Source organism: Urocitellus parryii, chromosome 2, assembly GCF_045843805.1.
Source record: "Urocitellus parryii isolate mUroPar1 chromosome 2, mUroPar1.hap1, whole genome shotgun sequence".
Lineage (NCBI taxonomy): Eukaryota > Metazoa > Chordata > Mammalia > Rodentia > Sciuridae > Urocitellus > Urocitellus parryii.
This window is the reverse complement of record NC_135532.1, coordinates 32,037,339-32,053,294: the sequence shown is the minus strand read 5'-3', so window position 1 is coordinate 32,053,294 and position 15,956 is coordinate 32,037,339. Positions and strand designations below refer to the sequence as shown.

Below are 15,956 nucleotides of genomic sequence, written 5' to 3'. Positions count from 1 at the left end.
TTTAGCATGGAGGTAATAGTGGTGAAGATTACATGAAGCAGTATCTTTACAGTGTTAAGAACAGTGTTCAATAAATGTTTATTGTTAGCATTTTGATTATATTAATAAGTAATGTTATTGATCATTTATTAGTATCATTACATGTTCATACCTAACATATATGTTTATACTTTATCAGAAAAGAACCATTCTGAGCTTTATTAGGCAGACTTAAACATTTCTATAGTTTAAGTTCCATGTGTCTTTCTATTGCCAGACTTTAGAGTATAATTTATTTCCAACTTTCGCTAATTCTGATTGCTTGCTTGAGAAGGTTTTGTTTGGGATGCCCTATGTTTTTCAGGATGTAAAAGATGATTATGTATTTGAATGTGAAGCTGGTAATCAGTATCAGAAAACAAAGCTGACCATCTTGCAGTCACTTGGTGATCCACTTTACTATGGTAAAATACAGCCATGTAAAGCAGATGAAGAAAGTGACAGCCAGATGTCTCCATCCCAGTGAGTTCTGTTAAATATGTAATGGACAAAATCAGTCAACCAGAATTTATTTAGCAACTGCTGTTGAATTATTAATGAATACAAATTTGCCTTTGAGGATTCAGTTGTTAGTTAATTATATAACTCTTATATGTAGCACTGATGTGAGTAAGTTTATATTGTAGTTGCCATGTTGTCAGAGTTTTTTAAAATAATGATAGTTACTTTTTTTAAAACCCCCATGGTAGGGCTGGGGATGTGGCTCAAGCGGTAGTGCGCTCGCCTGGCATGCGTGAGGCCCGGGTTCAATCCTCAGCACCACATACCAACAAAGATGTTGTGTCCGCCGAGAACTAAAAAATAAATATTAAAAATTCTCTCTCTCTCTCTCTCTCTCTCTAATCTCTCTCTCTCTCTCTCTCTCTCTCTCTCTCTCTCTCTCTCTCCTCTCTCTTTAAAAATAAATAAATAAATAAATAAAACCCCCATGGTACAATTATTTTTATGTTAGCTCTAAAGGATCTTCCTGAGATATCCTTCTTGGTATATTTATGTTGGCAGTTTATATAGTTAATCTTCCAAAATGTATGTGCTATGCATATTTAGCACAGAGTGTCAGTGTTTAGTTTTCTTTTTTTTATTTTATTGCTGATCTTATATACACATTATGGCTTTATTTCATACTTGGGATTAAACCCTAGGGCACTTTACAATTTAAATCATTTTGTTTTTTAGTATGTGTACTGCCAAAGCAAGCAGAGTCATTTTGTTTTTTAATTTTTTTTTTTGTAATGATAAGCTTTAATCTTTTTTTTTTCTTTTTTAAATTTTTATTGGTTGTTCACAACATTACAAAGCTCTTGACATATCATATTTCATACATTAGATTGAAGTGGGTTATGAACTCCCAATTTTACCCCAAATGCAGATTGCAGAATCACGTCGGTCACACATCCACAATTTTACATAATGCCCAATTAGTAATTGTTGTATTCTGCTACCTTTCCTATCCCCTACTATCCCCCCTCCCCTCCCCTCCATCTTCTCTCTCTACCCCATCTACTGTAATTCATTTCTCTCCTTGTTTATTGTTTTTTAATTTTTATTGATACTGCTTTGAAAAGAAGCAAAAACAGCATCTGAGCAGAAAAAGGCGGGGACCTGGTCTGTGGAGCAATGTCACCAATACCTAAAATAAAGTCAATAAGAATAGAAAGTAGTAGTCAGGGATTCCTCAGCTAAAAGAATACAAAGATTAGTTATTTTGATTACATGCTTTAAAAATCTTCCTATAAAGACTTACATTGCTTATTTAAAATTTGTAAGTTTTTCTGGAGTACAAAGGTATAATATATGTTTTCTTGTGAAAAATTAGGTCCAAAATCCAATTAATACTTTGTTTGACAGGAAGAAAATTTGAATCTTTGGCCATTACATAAGGGGGTTTCTGGGAAAATGCTGCATGATTTATTATCTTCCAATTATTCTATATTCATAAATAACCTTATTTAAAAACTATGAAATCACAGTTTCAGTTGCATTAATCAAGCTTTTTTTTTCATTTTATATTTCAGCTCATCCACAGATGATCATTCAAATTGGTAATTAAAAAACCATTTTAATCTGTTAAGAGGTCATAATAAATGTCAAACTTTTTAAAAAAGATTTGGTAAAGATAATTATTTGAATTGGCAATAAACCATCTTCTTTGTCTGAAAATTATCCTAAGGTCCTACTGTGTAGATAATAAGAATGATTTCCAGAATTGAAGATTAAAATGAGCAAAGAACACCAAAGGCCTTTGCACAGTAGTTCAATGATTTTATTATGGCACGTCTAGTACTTGGTGATTTCCAGCCCAGATTATATTTCATAAATAATTTTTCTGACAAAAATACATTTCCTTAAGTTAAATCAGCCAAATTCATCACGTGACTATGTCATAATGCATGTAAAACTTTGCTTCATAACTTTAAATGTTTTTCAGACATTTTAATGATTTAAAATCAGTTTATAATATTATCATGACTAAAATAAGAAAAGGCACAAAACTAATCTTGGGGCTTCTTAAGACATTTGTTTAATCCTTTTTGTCTCTTTAATATTTTAGGTTCATTATTGGGTCAAAGACTGATGCTGAAAGGTAAAAAAAAAAAAATGTATTTTTTCATCTTTTCATTTTGGGCAGGATAGATATGAAAAACTTTTTTACCTTTATAGGATAGAGGATTTGATCTATATTATGAGTCATAATCTTTTATTTTAGTTATGCCTTTAATTGTGTTACTATAACATCATTTAATATTTGTGGGCCCCAGATGTAAAATTAGATTATTGAATAATGAAAAGTCTTAAGGTTTTTTTCTCACTTCAAAATCCTGTGATCCTAGGATCACTGATAAGATGTGGTATATTAGACTATTAAGAATTGTTATTTTTTTTGGAGCTGGGGTTATGGCTCAGTGGTAGAGCACTTGCCTGGCATGTGTAAGGCACTGGGTTTGATTATCAGCACTGCATATAAATAAATGAACAAAATAAAGGCCCATTTAAAAAAAAATAAAGAAATCTCTTTTAAAAAAAAAAAAAGAATTGTAATTTTTATGGGATGAGATTGCAAGACACAAGTGCTTTTTCCTGATACTTTAAGTATCTAGGGTGTTTTTCTCATAGAATTAAAAAAATAATTAAAAGAATTATGTTTAAAATATAGGGGCTTTTTGTTTTGTTTTGTTTTTGGTATTAAGGTTTGAACCCAGGGGCACTTTATCTCAGTCCTTTCTTATTTTTTCTTTTGAGACAGGATCTGGCTATGTTGCCGAAAATAGCCTTAAACTTGCCATCCTCCTCCCTCAGCCTCATAAACAGTTGAGATTACAGGCATGTACCACCATGCTCAGCTAGTTTTATTTTAAATTAAAAGAAAAACATAGATAATCTGCTATAACTAAGGAAAATGGTTTCTTGATAATACTTTATTTAATCCAAATCTAACAGAAAGGCAAAATGAGTACTTTCTTTACTGCTTATTGGTTAAATTGTTCCTTATAATTTCTCTATTGAAAATACAGCTTTAGACTATTAATTAGCAAAATATTTTACACATTAACTTTTCATTTAAAAGATTAGAAGAATGCACTTTTAACTCAAAGATAAATTGCCTAATTTTAATTTTTGTGTTCAATTAGGTGGAATTTTTTTTTCCAATAATAGCATCACTCATTTATTACATAATAAATTTGTGTTAAAAACAGGGTTAACGGCCAGGTACAGTGGCACACATCTGTAATCCCAGCAGCTCAGGAGGCTGAAACAGGAGAATCATGAGTTCGAGGCTAGCCTCAACAATGGCGAGGCACTAAGCAATTCAGTGAGACCCTGTCTCTAAATAAAAATAGGGTTGGGGATGTGAGTCAGTGGCCAAGTGCTTCTGAATTCAATCACTGGGAATCTCCACCCCACTCCCACCCACTCAAAAAAAACAAGGTTAGCTAAATCCTTACCTATACCTATTTTCTCCTGATATTTCAGAGTTGTTAATCAATATCAGGAATTGATCCAGAATGAAGCTAAATGTCCAGTCAAGATGTCGCACATCTCTAGTGGCTCAGCCAGTCTGAGTCAGCTTTCTCCAGGAAAAGAAACAGAAGTATGTTTGGTTATTGATACTTTTTGTACCTAATTGATTATTAGATCTGAGAAATCTAAGGATCATATTTTGAGGGTTTAGGGGGAGTTTAGTTTTGAATTTACTTTTTTAAATTACTTTTTATGATCAAAGTATTTCAAAGTAGACATAGAGGAAAGTATAATGAACACCTTTGTGCTAATCATCTGGCCTCAACAGTTGTTATTTTCTTAGAAAAATAAAGAGGTTAGAAGTTTTGCCTTTATCTTTCTATTCTACTCTTTCTCAGACTTTTTCTCATTATTCTATTACTCTGAAGTCTTTACCTCATCCTATATGTGTGCTGTAAAATATTTCATGGATCACATGTAAAATTATATTCCTGTGTAAAAACCTGATGTTAAGTCTGTAACCACTAAGATCACTTTGTAAAGTTGATAAATTGTTTTCATCTTGGAGTATGGTGATAGTAATTCTAATTTTAACAAGTATGTTTGTTGTTGCTCTTGTAGCAGCCTGAGACCGTTTCAGTTCAGTCTTCAGTATTGGGGAAAGGAGTAAAACATCGACCTCCACCCATCAAACTTCCCTCAAGCTCAGGAAATAGTTCATCAGGTATTTAAATTCTTAGTTTCCGTATAATGTAGAGTAGTGGGAAACATACAATTGTAACCTCTTTTGTAAAAAAAAAAAAAAAAAAAACTACTTCATACTTTGGTTTCTAAAATTTATGGGGCTGGGGATGGGGCTCAGTGGTAGTGTACTTGTGTGGCATGTGTGAGACACTGGGTTCGATTCTCAGCACCATGTATAAGTAAATAAAATAAAAATCTATCAACAACTAAAAAAATAAAATTTATGGAATTTTGGATTATAATTGTAAGAAATAACTTTTATGTCCTTCTTAGGTAATTATTTTACACCACAGCAGGCCAGCAGCTTTCTTAAATCTCCAACTCCTCCTCCATCTTCTAAGCCACCAAGTCTTTCTCGGAAGTCATCCGTGGATCTCAGTCAAGTTAGCATGCTTTCTCCAGCTGCCCTGTCTCCTGCCAGCTCATCACAAAGTGAGTCATAAACTTAATTCTTCATTAAATTATTATAAGCTTTTGCATTAGTGTTTTAAGACAACTTTTTTCAACCTGTGAAAGTGAAATCTGCATGTACTGTATATTCAAAATGTATAAGTTGCAAGAAGCATCAGGCAGAGCTCATGTTGATTGTATGTACTGTGTTTTATTGTAATTGTATTTGTTTTTCTGTATCTATGTACGCACTCTGAGTATACTTTCCTTTTAGACTTGCAACCTACACCTCTCCTTAAAAAAATAATCTGGTAGTTACACGTGGGCATTAAGAAACCAAAATATTTTTTATTTCAGTGTACCCTAGGATCATTTTTACATTTTATGTATACTATGTGACTGATACGAAAAAAAAATGTCATTAAGAGTTGTTGCTACAGGTCCTACCTTTGTATATGTAAGAAGCCAACTGGTTTCAAGGTGATGATATAATAAATTGAAAACCAATATTTCAAAAACACTTCTATAATCTTTTATAAATTGTTGTCAGTTACTAAAATGTGATTATCCTGAAGCATTATTCTATAGACATTAAAGTGTAATTTTTACTACTGGTTTCTTTTTTTTTTTTAAACATGAAGAAGAGTTATACAAGAATGTAGGAATTAGTTTTGGAGAATCTCTTCAAATTAATGAATAAGAGTGTTTCATGTATCAATTTGGGAAAAAAGCATTCCAGTTTTTTAGATTTTTTAATAGATAATCACGTGCTGAAAGTTTTAGTACACTGCACAGTGATAGGATGGTCTTTGCATTAGATATAAACATCTTCATCTTGATAGCTCAAAAGGTGTCATTTTTCTGCCTTCTTGTTTTGCACAAAGAAAAATATATAAATTTTCTGAAAGTCTATTCACACTACTTATGTTGTGGGTATGGATTATGGTAATCTGCACACAGTTGTTACTTTAAGTAAGGGTGGAGTGACAGCTTCTGGACATTCACATTTCTTTCCTTTCTTTCTGCAGGACATGAAAGCTAAAAAAGAAAACACCTCAAGAGCTTTTGGTTTTACTTTTTGGTTTTTGTTTTTTGTTTTCATTTTTTTTTTAATTGATAAACTGTGCATACTTCATTCACAACAGATTTTCTAAACATTCTACATTTAAGCAGAAGTACACAGTTACTGTTAAAGATGCAGTATTATCTATCAAATATTTGCTTTGCTACTGTTTTTTGTAAATTTGTTTGTCAGGATAAACTTGATGTGTTAGGACTTAAATACATATATTTAGGTGCCAAATAAGATTGTTAACCATATGTAATTTATTAAATGTTTATCTCAGACTGTTACACTAAATAAGCAGTATTTTTAAAAGAAGTCTTGAATTAGTGAAATCATCAATAACAAAAATTAATTTGAATTCCTTTTGAACTTTTTAGGCCAAAGGCAGCATGTGGGAAACTAACTTTTAAATGGGTATTGTGGTAGAATACAAATGTATATTTTTACTGTTACTCTATTAGCATCTCGGATGGGATTTTTAGGTGATATACTGCATCCTTAATTGTAATTGAGTGTAGCAACACTCATGTATCATGTGTAGAAATTAACACTTGCAGTTAACTGCTTAAAAAAAAAAAACTGGAACAAATTGTCAGTGCTAAGTAAGATTCCATTAACCTTATTTTAAAAAGGACTGGCCATTTATAACAAACTAGCAATTTTTATTTTTCTCAATGAGCAGGATCTGGAACTCCTAAGCCATCTACTCCTACACCAACCCCTTCATCGACCCCACACCCTCCTGATGCTCAGAGTTCAACTCCTAGTACCCCTTCAGCCACCCCTACTCCCCAAGATTCAGGCTTCACCCCTCAGCCCACTTTGTTAACTCAGTTTGCTCAGCAGCAAAAGTCTCTGAGCCAGGCAATGCCTGTAACGACCATTCCTCTTTCCACCATGGTAACATCTATAACTACAGGAACCACGGCCACCCAGGTCATGGCAAACACTGCTGGACTTAACTTCATCAATGTAGTGGGCTCTGTTTGGTAAGTTTGCAGTGATGTCCTGATTTCTTTTTTTTCTTTTGTAAAGATAGTCTGACCAATTTAAATTCATATTTGTGAAATTAAGAATAGCGTATTACTCAAACTGAAAGAGAATAGCTTAGGTATGGACAGAAGCTGCCTCACATGTATGTTTTCATTTTAGAAATTCCTGTTACCTACATTAAGATGTTTCATATTGACAGCAGCCTGGACTTTCATTTTATCCTCTTAACATCTTTTAATCCCTTGCTTAGCACTTTACTTCTCTAAATTGTATTTTAAAATCTTGATATATACTCAAAACTTAATTTAGCTGTCACTTTATGTCGTTAAGATGACACCAAACCTAGAAACTGAGGTAGAGAAATAACTAGTTGAGTTTGTTTTGTAGTTTGTTGTTTTTTAATCTAATGAAATATGTGGCTGATTTTTGATTTCTTGTTTACAGTGCAAGTTTAATGCTTTGTCTTGTTCTCCTGCAGTGGGGCCCAGGCTTTGATGAGTGGTTCAAACCCCATGCTGGGCTGTAATACTGGTGCCATAACTCCTGCAGGAATAAACCTGAGTGGCCTTCTACCCTCAGGAGGTCTGCTACCAAATGCATTGCCCAGTGCAATGCAGGCAGCTTCTCAAGCAGGTCAGAATATTGGAATAATAACCTCTAAAAAAAAAATTAAATGCTAAATTTAACAATGTTATTTTAAGGTTATTACTAAAGACATTTAATGTCATTATTTTGTGACATACCCCAGGTATTTCATTTCAAAAGCCTTTAAAATTATAATAGCTGAATCGAAAACTACTTAACAATAAGCCTCTGTGAAGAAACTTGGTAAACCTGTAAGTCTTTGCACATTACATCTTTTGCTTCCTAAACATTATAATAAAATTAATTTTGCTAGCTTTATTGCTATCAATGTAGTCATATTCCAGGGAAAATAAATGTTTTTTAAAAATATATGTTGTTCAAGAGCGTCAACATAGTATGATAGTTAACAGCCTGCATTCTGGAGCTGGATTGCCTCAGTTTGAAATCAAGTTGGGCAACTTACTGTTGAGTAATCTTGGGAAATTATCCTTGTGCCTCATTTTCCTTCTAAGTAAAATGGGGATAGCAATAATTATTTGCCTGGTGGTTATAAAGATTAAATGAGTTAATAAAGATGAAGTGCTAAAGCTATGTCTGAGACATGCATTCAAAAATAGTCATCATTTCTAGCAGTAGTAGTAGTATTCATTGTGGTATTTTTATTGGAGTAGTTGAGGAAATTTAATAAGAAAACAGTGTAGAAAAATTTATCAAAACTTTTGAATTATGAAGAAAGAGAACTCCAAGAATATAGTTTAAACATGTTAACATGATTTCCTAATTCTAGCTTATATTCTTATTTCAAAAAGCACAAATGTGCTCTAGTAGCAAAAGCCCTGGAGTTAGAATCAAATCTTGAATTTAGAATATGTATATTGATATGTAATTCTATTAGATGTACTAGTTATGAATGGCTCCAATTGCTAAATGTGGGACCTTCGAGAATTCACTTTATTTTTTATTCCTTAGCCTAAGTTTCATCTGCTTTAAAATGGGAGTAAAATTATTTTAACTTCAGTTGGTTTTATTAGAAATAAATGAATTGTGAAACTGTCTTTGGTAAGCTGGAAAGACTATACCAATGTCATCCACCTTTATGTACCGCATAGCACTGAGAAATTTAAATAGACGCCAGTACCTGAAATGTATTTGCACAACAGTGATAGTTTATTTAATCAATTTCTTTTCACAAGGATTTTTCCTGAAAAGGATAGCCAATTTTATCCTTTTATAATTTGATTATACTTTTTCAGTTACTTACACAATGCTTGATAGTATCATGAATTTCTTGGCGCTCATCTTTTTTTTTTAATAAAATTATCGGAGAATAGATACATTTTTTTAATTAGCGTTCAGATTGATGTAGTAAATAAGGGAGAGTATTTTGTTTTTAGCATTGGGGATTGAACCAGTGGCACTTTACCACTGTGCTACATCCCTGGGTTTTTAAATTTTTTTATTTTGAGACAGGGTGTCACTAAGTTGCTGAGAGTGTCAATAATATACTGAGTCTAGCCTAGAACTTATAATCCTCCTGCTTCCACCTGCTGAGTCTCTAAGATTACGAATATGTATCACTGCACCTGGCTAAGATGTGTTCTATATTTTGTCCCTGATTTTGAGGAATAAGTTCAGAATTAACAGAGCATTGTTTCCTGACAGTTAAGTTTTGATCCTTAACAAATAGTCAGCATTCTTTAGCATTCTGATTATTTGCTTTTGTACTTCAGTTTTCAGAGATAAGATTATTATAATATATACACATTATGTGGTACTGAGAAGTGTAAATAGATGCCAGTAACTGAAATATATTTGCACAACAGTGATAGTTTTGTATTGATGGTGTCCCCATAATTCAGGATTACTGTTGTTCAGCCATCAATCAGAATAGTGAAAAAGAAGTCTGTTTCTGAGATATAGAATATAATGTACATCCTATATTCCACATTTTTTAATAAAATCTTAGTTTTGAAATTTTGAAAAAAATGTGCTTTTTTGATTTTAAGATATTTTTAGAAGTATGGAAAATAAGAGTATCATGGAGAAAGGATATTAAATATGTTTGTCTTTACTGATGTATAGATTATTTTCATAAGTAATAAAATTTTAATTCCATTATAACCATGAGTTTTATTTAACAGGTGTTCCATTTGGTTTAAAAAATACTTCAAGTCTCAGGCCTTTAAATCTACTCCAGGTAAAACTGAAGCATCATTTTTGATTAAAGTTTATATACTTTGTTTTTTTATATGATCTACCTATTAGCATTTGAAATTTTGAGGTCCCTTCAGAATCTTCTAAAGCTATGGCTATTGCTACCTTTCTGTAGTCAGGTGAATAAGGAGAAAGAATCAGTACTTTTTAGACCCCACTTCCTTTGACTCCAGCAGCCCTGCCTTATCTAGAACTATCTGTTTGAATGGAGAGTTTACATTTACCCAGGAATGCACTTATTTATGACAATGGTAGTAGATAACTTACTAATTTCTCAACAGATAATTTATGTATACATATATTATACTGTTTGCTTACAATAGTTTGTGCTTGAATGGAGATTTTAAAAATGGATATGTATTCTTTTCCCAAGGAAAGTATGATTTCTCAATGCAGTGGCAATTACCTTATTGGTCATTCTGTAAACAAACATTTGTTGTGTTATAATATGTATCTAATGATGAAGCTTTGCCTTTCTTGTACATGTTGTTGTGTCAGCATATTCATAAAGAAAGGTAGAATATTAAGAGTTTAGTACACATTGTGGACTTGAAATATTCCAGGTCTTATGCTAGGTCTTTTAATTTAAAGAAGGAGTCAGATATAAGCTAGTGGTGTGGAAAATGGATAAGATTATCTATGGAGAATTTAAAGGAAGACATGAATATAAATACCTGATATATGAAGTGACATAGCTGTGGATTATTGGGAAATAACAACCAACCTGGTATTTAGGAATAACAAATTTGGAAATTTGTTTAGAAGTTAAAACGTAAAACTTAGTTCTTAAAAATTACGTAGTGTCAATATTGGCAGTCTGTAATTATAGAATAGTATACTTACAATATGGAGAAGACTACATATCATATTGGTTTATTTCTTGTGTGTGTGCATGATGTGTGTGCATGTGTGTGTTGCTTCGGATTGAACCCATGGACCCATGGCCTTGCACAGCTAGTCAGGCACTCTACCAGTAAGCTACAGCTCCCACATTGGTTTATTCCTACACCATATTGCTTTTGAAATTCTCTTGGGGACTTTCTCCCACCTTTTTTTTTTTTTTTTTTTTTTTGGTACTGGGTATTGAACCCAAGGGCACATCTCCAGCCCTTTTCTTTTTTAATTTTTATTTTGAGTCAGAGTCTTGCTAAATTGCTTTGGCCCTCAAGAATCCTGCCTATTCCTCCTGAGTCGCTGGGATTTCAGGCATACCTGCTGCACCCAGCTACTTTTTTCTGCTTTTAAGAGGAGTGAGGAAATCCTTTATAACAAGAAAAGAGCCACTTTATCAGGTCATATTTTTTCCTCCATTTACTGTTTACTAATTGGGGAAGGAACATTCAGCTATGCTGAATGCCTATGCTATGTGTCATTTTACCTACCAGTGATCTGTGCTAGATGTAGGTTTTTTTGACTAAAGGATTTTTCTTTTTTTATTTTGGTCCCAGCTGTATAAACCTAAGTGTTCTGTAGCTAGAATTTCCTTTGAGTTTATTCTGAGGACCTCAAATGTTTATAACTTAAACCCTTACACAGCATAAAATGGAAAAACTTTATTTCTGGTACACTTGGAAAGCATCGCTTTAATTTTTAATCTGGAGTTTTCTGAATGCTTCTTAATTTTTATTTAAATTAATTTAGGTTTGGAGTGTGAGAGCAAGTAAAAGTCTCTATGCAAATTATGGACATCTAATACATTTTATTTTCAACTCCAGAAGTCCTCACTATGTTATATTAAAATCCATGTATTTTTGTTTTTTTGGCAAAGCTAGAACAGATTTGAGTTGGGTTGTCAATATACATTTCTTATTCACAACTTTTTTCTAATGCATTTAATGCTTTTTGGTATTGATACGACTGAAGAGTTAAATTTAACTAACTATTAGCTTGAAGCACAAGGATTTGTGTTTAGAAATGTGAATGTAGGGGCTGGGGATGTGGCTCAAGCGGTAGCGCGCTCGCCTGGCATGCATGCGGCCCAGGTTCGATCCTCAGCACCACATACAAACAAAGATGTTGTGTCCGGCGATAACTAAAAAAGTAAATATTTAAAAAAAAAGAAGTGTGAATGTATTTGGGACCCCAAAGTAATAGCACTTAAAAATTACTTTTAAATAGACTTTTTTTTGAATAGTCAATTTGTTCTGTTTTTCTTTTTGTTCACTTCTGTTTTTTCAGTGCCTAGAAGAGTGCCTGACATAGTAAATGCTCCAAAATTATCTTTGAAATAAGAAATACAAATATTTCACAGAAAAACAATGTCAAACTGGCTAATAAATTCTTGTTTAAATTCTGAATAGCTTCCTGGTGGTTCACTCATTTTTAACACCCTGCAGCAGCAGCAGCAGCAGCAACAACAGCTCTCACAGTTTGCACCACAACAACCTCAGCAGCCTACAACTTCTAGCCCTCAGCAGCCAGGAGAACAGGTATGGGTGTTTCAGCCTTCCCTATGTTTAATTTGTCAGTACTAGCTATCAGTCAGTTTGTGTGTACCTTTTTTTTTTTTTTTTTTCCTTAGTGGTACTGAGGAAGAAACCCAGGGCCTTATGCATTCTAGGCAAGCACTCTACCATGGAGCTATATCAGGGTGCATATTTCTGATAGAAAAGCTATGGTAAATAAAACATGTCTCTGTCTTACACAGGAATCAGGTTCAGAAAACGGATCACATAAAGCCATACACTGAATGGCAGAACGAGGTCTTTTTGCCCCTGTACCCCATGTATTTTCTGCTCAGTCATTGCCCTCTGTGGGATTTTATTGCTGTTGGAATAGAGTTATTTCTGTTGTCATGAAGTGTAGGGCAGTATGAATACAGGCAGATACACATATTGAACACTGACAAATAGAGATTGATTAGAACAGCAGTAATTAAAGTAGAGTACATGTGTTTCTGAACCTTGGCTACACTTTGGAATCATCTGGGAAACTAAAGTACTGATTTCTTCCTGGTCTCATCTCCAGAGTTTCTGTTAGCTCACAAAAATGTTCATCAGTCCATTGGCACAAGTCTTCCTAAGTTATCTTGATTGAATAAAGTTCATTCTCTAGTAGATTCCTCAGAAAAGACACATTTAAAACTATTTTTATTCTTTGTACATTAAGAATTCTGTAGCTGATAAAATCCTTAATTTGCTTTCTTTCATTTTGTTTATTTTTAACCGATAAAATACACATAACATAAAAATTTGCTGTTTTAACCATTTTTAAGTGGCAGTATAGTAGCATTGTGTATTTAACATTGTTGTGCAGTAGATTTGTAGAATTTTTTCATGTAGCAAAACTGAAACTATATATCCAATAAATAACTACTCCCTGTTTTCTCCTCCTCTTAACCTCTGGCAACTACTGTTCTACTTTTTTCAGTGAATTTAACTACTGTAGTTATTGCATAAATGTGAAATCATATCATGTCTTTAAAGATATCATTCTTTAGGATATGTACCCAGAAGTTGTCTTGCTGGATCTTATTGGTCATTTTGTTTTTACTTTTTTGAGAAGCACCATATTGTTTTTCCATAGTAGCTGCACCATTTTACAGTTTTACTTACAGTGTATAGGGTTGCATTTTGTTCAAATCCTCACTGGTACTTATATTTTCTAATGTTTTGTTTTGTTTTGTTTATTTATAGTACTGGAGATCAGACCCAGGACCTTGAGCACATTAAGTGTGCATTAAGCTACACTCATCCCCCCCCCTCGTTTTTGTTGTTGTTGTTGCTGTTTTTAATAGCAGCCATCCTCTTAAGTGGGAAGTGGTAATCTTATTGGTCTTTGTTTGTATTTCCTTAGTGATTAATGATGTGGTGATCATTTTTATATGTTCTTTGGGGAAATGTCTATTCAAGTCCTTTTGCAATTTTTTAAATTAGATTATTGGGGTTTATTGTTGTTCTTAAGTTGTAGAAGTTCAGTATACATTCTTTATATACACATATCAGATAATATAACTTCCAAATATTTTTTGTATTTTTCCCATCTCCTCAGAGTTAACATATGTCATTTGTGGGTTGCTTTTTCAGTCCTCTGATTATATCTTTTGCACACAAGTTTTTTGATGTGGGTCATTTTATTTATTTTTACTTTCTTTGCCTGTGTTTTAGGGTCTTGTTGAAGAAATCATAATCATTTCCAAATCCATTGTCATGATGCTTTTCCCCTATTTTTCACTAAGACCTCTGTATAGTTGTAGGTCTCTTAAAAATTGTTGAGAGTGCGTACCATTGACTTGCTTTTGTATATATTGGAAGTCTGATGTCAGACTAATTATCTTGCTTTTGTAAGTGTATCTAACTGTTCATGTCAGCTAGAGGCCCCAAAAGGTTTGTCTGTTTTTTCCTTCAAGGTCAAATATTTTCATTATGATATGTGTCAGAATGAGTCTTTTCTAGATCTTTCCTGTAGAGCCTATTGTGTAGGTTCAGGTTTTCTTTATTTTCTAAACATTTTATTGGATCATAGATTTCTTATAATGGAATCTTATATTATTGGCTTTAGGTTCCATTCTTTCCTAAAATAAAAATTTAATTTTATGCATTTACTTTTCAGTAATTCCTAAGCTGCTTTCTATAATTTTTGATACATTATGGCTTCATCGTCATTGCCTAGAAGAAGGGTCTGTCATTATATATTCCTCCTAAATGGGCTTTAAAGATATCTTTGATTTCTAAATGTGTGTGAATTTTCTAGATTATTTTTCTGTAACTGAGTTCTAGTTTAAATCCACTACCATCTAAAAACGTCCTTTAAGTTTGTTGAGGTTTGTTATATGATCCAGAATACAGCCTGTCTTGATTAACATTCCACATATAGTTGAAAAAAATTTATGTCACACATTAGTGATGTTCTTTATTAGAGCATTTGGTGATAGTGTTCTGGTCCTGTATCCTTACTGATTTTTTTTCCTATGTATTCTATGAATCACTGAAAGAAGTCTTCAACCCAAACAATAGAAATTTCTCTTTCTCCTTTTGGCTCTTCTATCAGCTTTTGCAGAAAGTTTTTTTTTTTTTAAGCTGTTTTGTTAGGTGTGTATACATTTAGGACTGTTATGTACTTGATGTATCCATCAGTTAATAAATGGCCTCTTTTAACTCTGGACTTATTAATATTTTTTGCTTTCTCTTGAGATTATGATAGTATATTAATTATGTCTTTTTCTTTTAATTCTTTCCCAAGTGTTTTTATTTGTATTTTTGTTTGTTATTCAGTGTGTTTAGTCATTATTGTGCCTTTTTTTTTTTTTTTTTTTTTTTTTTTTTTGTATTTCCATTTGGTATTTTATAATGTTCTTTAGTTTTGTGGACTGTTTTTAGTGGGAGATTTGTCCCAGCTATAGTTCTTTCATTTTTGTTTTTTCTTTTGTTTTATAATAGTTCTGTTCTGAAATTGATGTAGTTTGCATTTTGTATTTTTCATTTCCTAAATTGGATTCCAAGTTCAGGAGTGTCTTCTTAACATCAGTTCCATGCTTGTCTGTGTAATTTCTTTATCTAACAAAAACCACTCGAGTAATTTTTGAAATGTCTGGCTTTTATTTTAAACTAAAATGTTATTTCACACACTTATTTGGGGTGGTAGCAAAGGTTGTACTTTGCAGAGTGAGTTTTTAACTTAATCACATCCAAGTTAATTTCTTTATATAATGTCCTATGGGTGTCGTGATTGAGAACTCTTAACTTTAGCCATGTGTCTCTTAAGATTTTCTCCTGCTTTTTTCTAACAATTTTGCAGTTTTCTATTTTAAATCTATGACCTGTTTCTTAGTTAATTTTTATGTAAGGTCTGTGACTTAGGTCTAAGAATTTTGGCTGTGAATATTCAGTTGCACTGTTATCATTTGTTGAAAAGCTATCCTTCCTCGGTTGAATTACTTTTGCACCTTTGTTATTTGACTGTGAATCTGTTCCTGGATTTTTCGTTCTGTTCCATTGATCTGTGGTCTACCCCTCAGCCAAAATCT

General features: G+C 32.7%; 1 protein-coding gene across 12 annotated transcripts in view; it reads left to right on the top strand.

Annotated features, from left to right (window-relative positions):
- Supt20h (SPT20 homolog, SAGA complex component) overlaps positions 1-15,956 on the top strand; it is a 40,803-nt gene that overhangs the window by 20,655 nt on the left and 4,192 nt on the right. For 6 of the 12 annotated variants that reach the window (XM_026395097.2, XM_026395094.2, XM_026395096.2 and 3 more), the window contains exons 14-23: positions 344-501; positions 2,055-2,081; positions 2,591-2,623; positions 4,012-4,129; positions 4,621-4,723; positions 5,017-5,175; positions 6,882-7,188; positions 7,671-7,825; positions 9,919-9,974; positions 12,292-12,420. In XM_026395097.2, coding sequence (XP_026250882.2) covers positions 344-501; positions 2,055-2,081; positions 2,591-2,623; positions 4,012-4,129; positions 4,621-4,723; positions 5,017-5,175; positions 6,882-7,188; positions 7,671-7,825; positions 9,919-9,974; positions 12,292-12,420 — 1,245 coding nt within the window. Of the gene's footprint in view, positions 1-343; positions 502-2,054; positions 2,082-2,590; positions 2,624-4,011; positions 4,130-4,620; positions 4,724-5,016; positions 5,176-6,161; positions 7,189-7,670; positions 7,826-9,918; positions 9,975-12,291; positions 12,421-15,956 lie in introns of those variants that run through there. The other 6 variants (XM_026395101.2, XM_026395099.2, XM_026395100.2 and 3 more) reach the window with 3 other exon arrangements.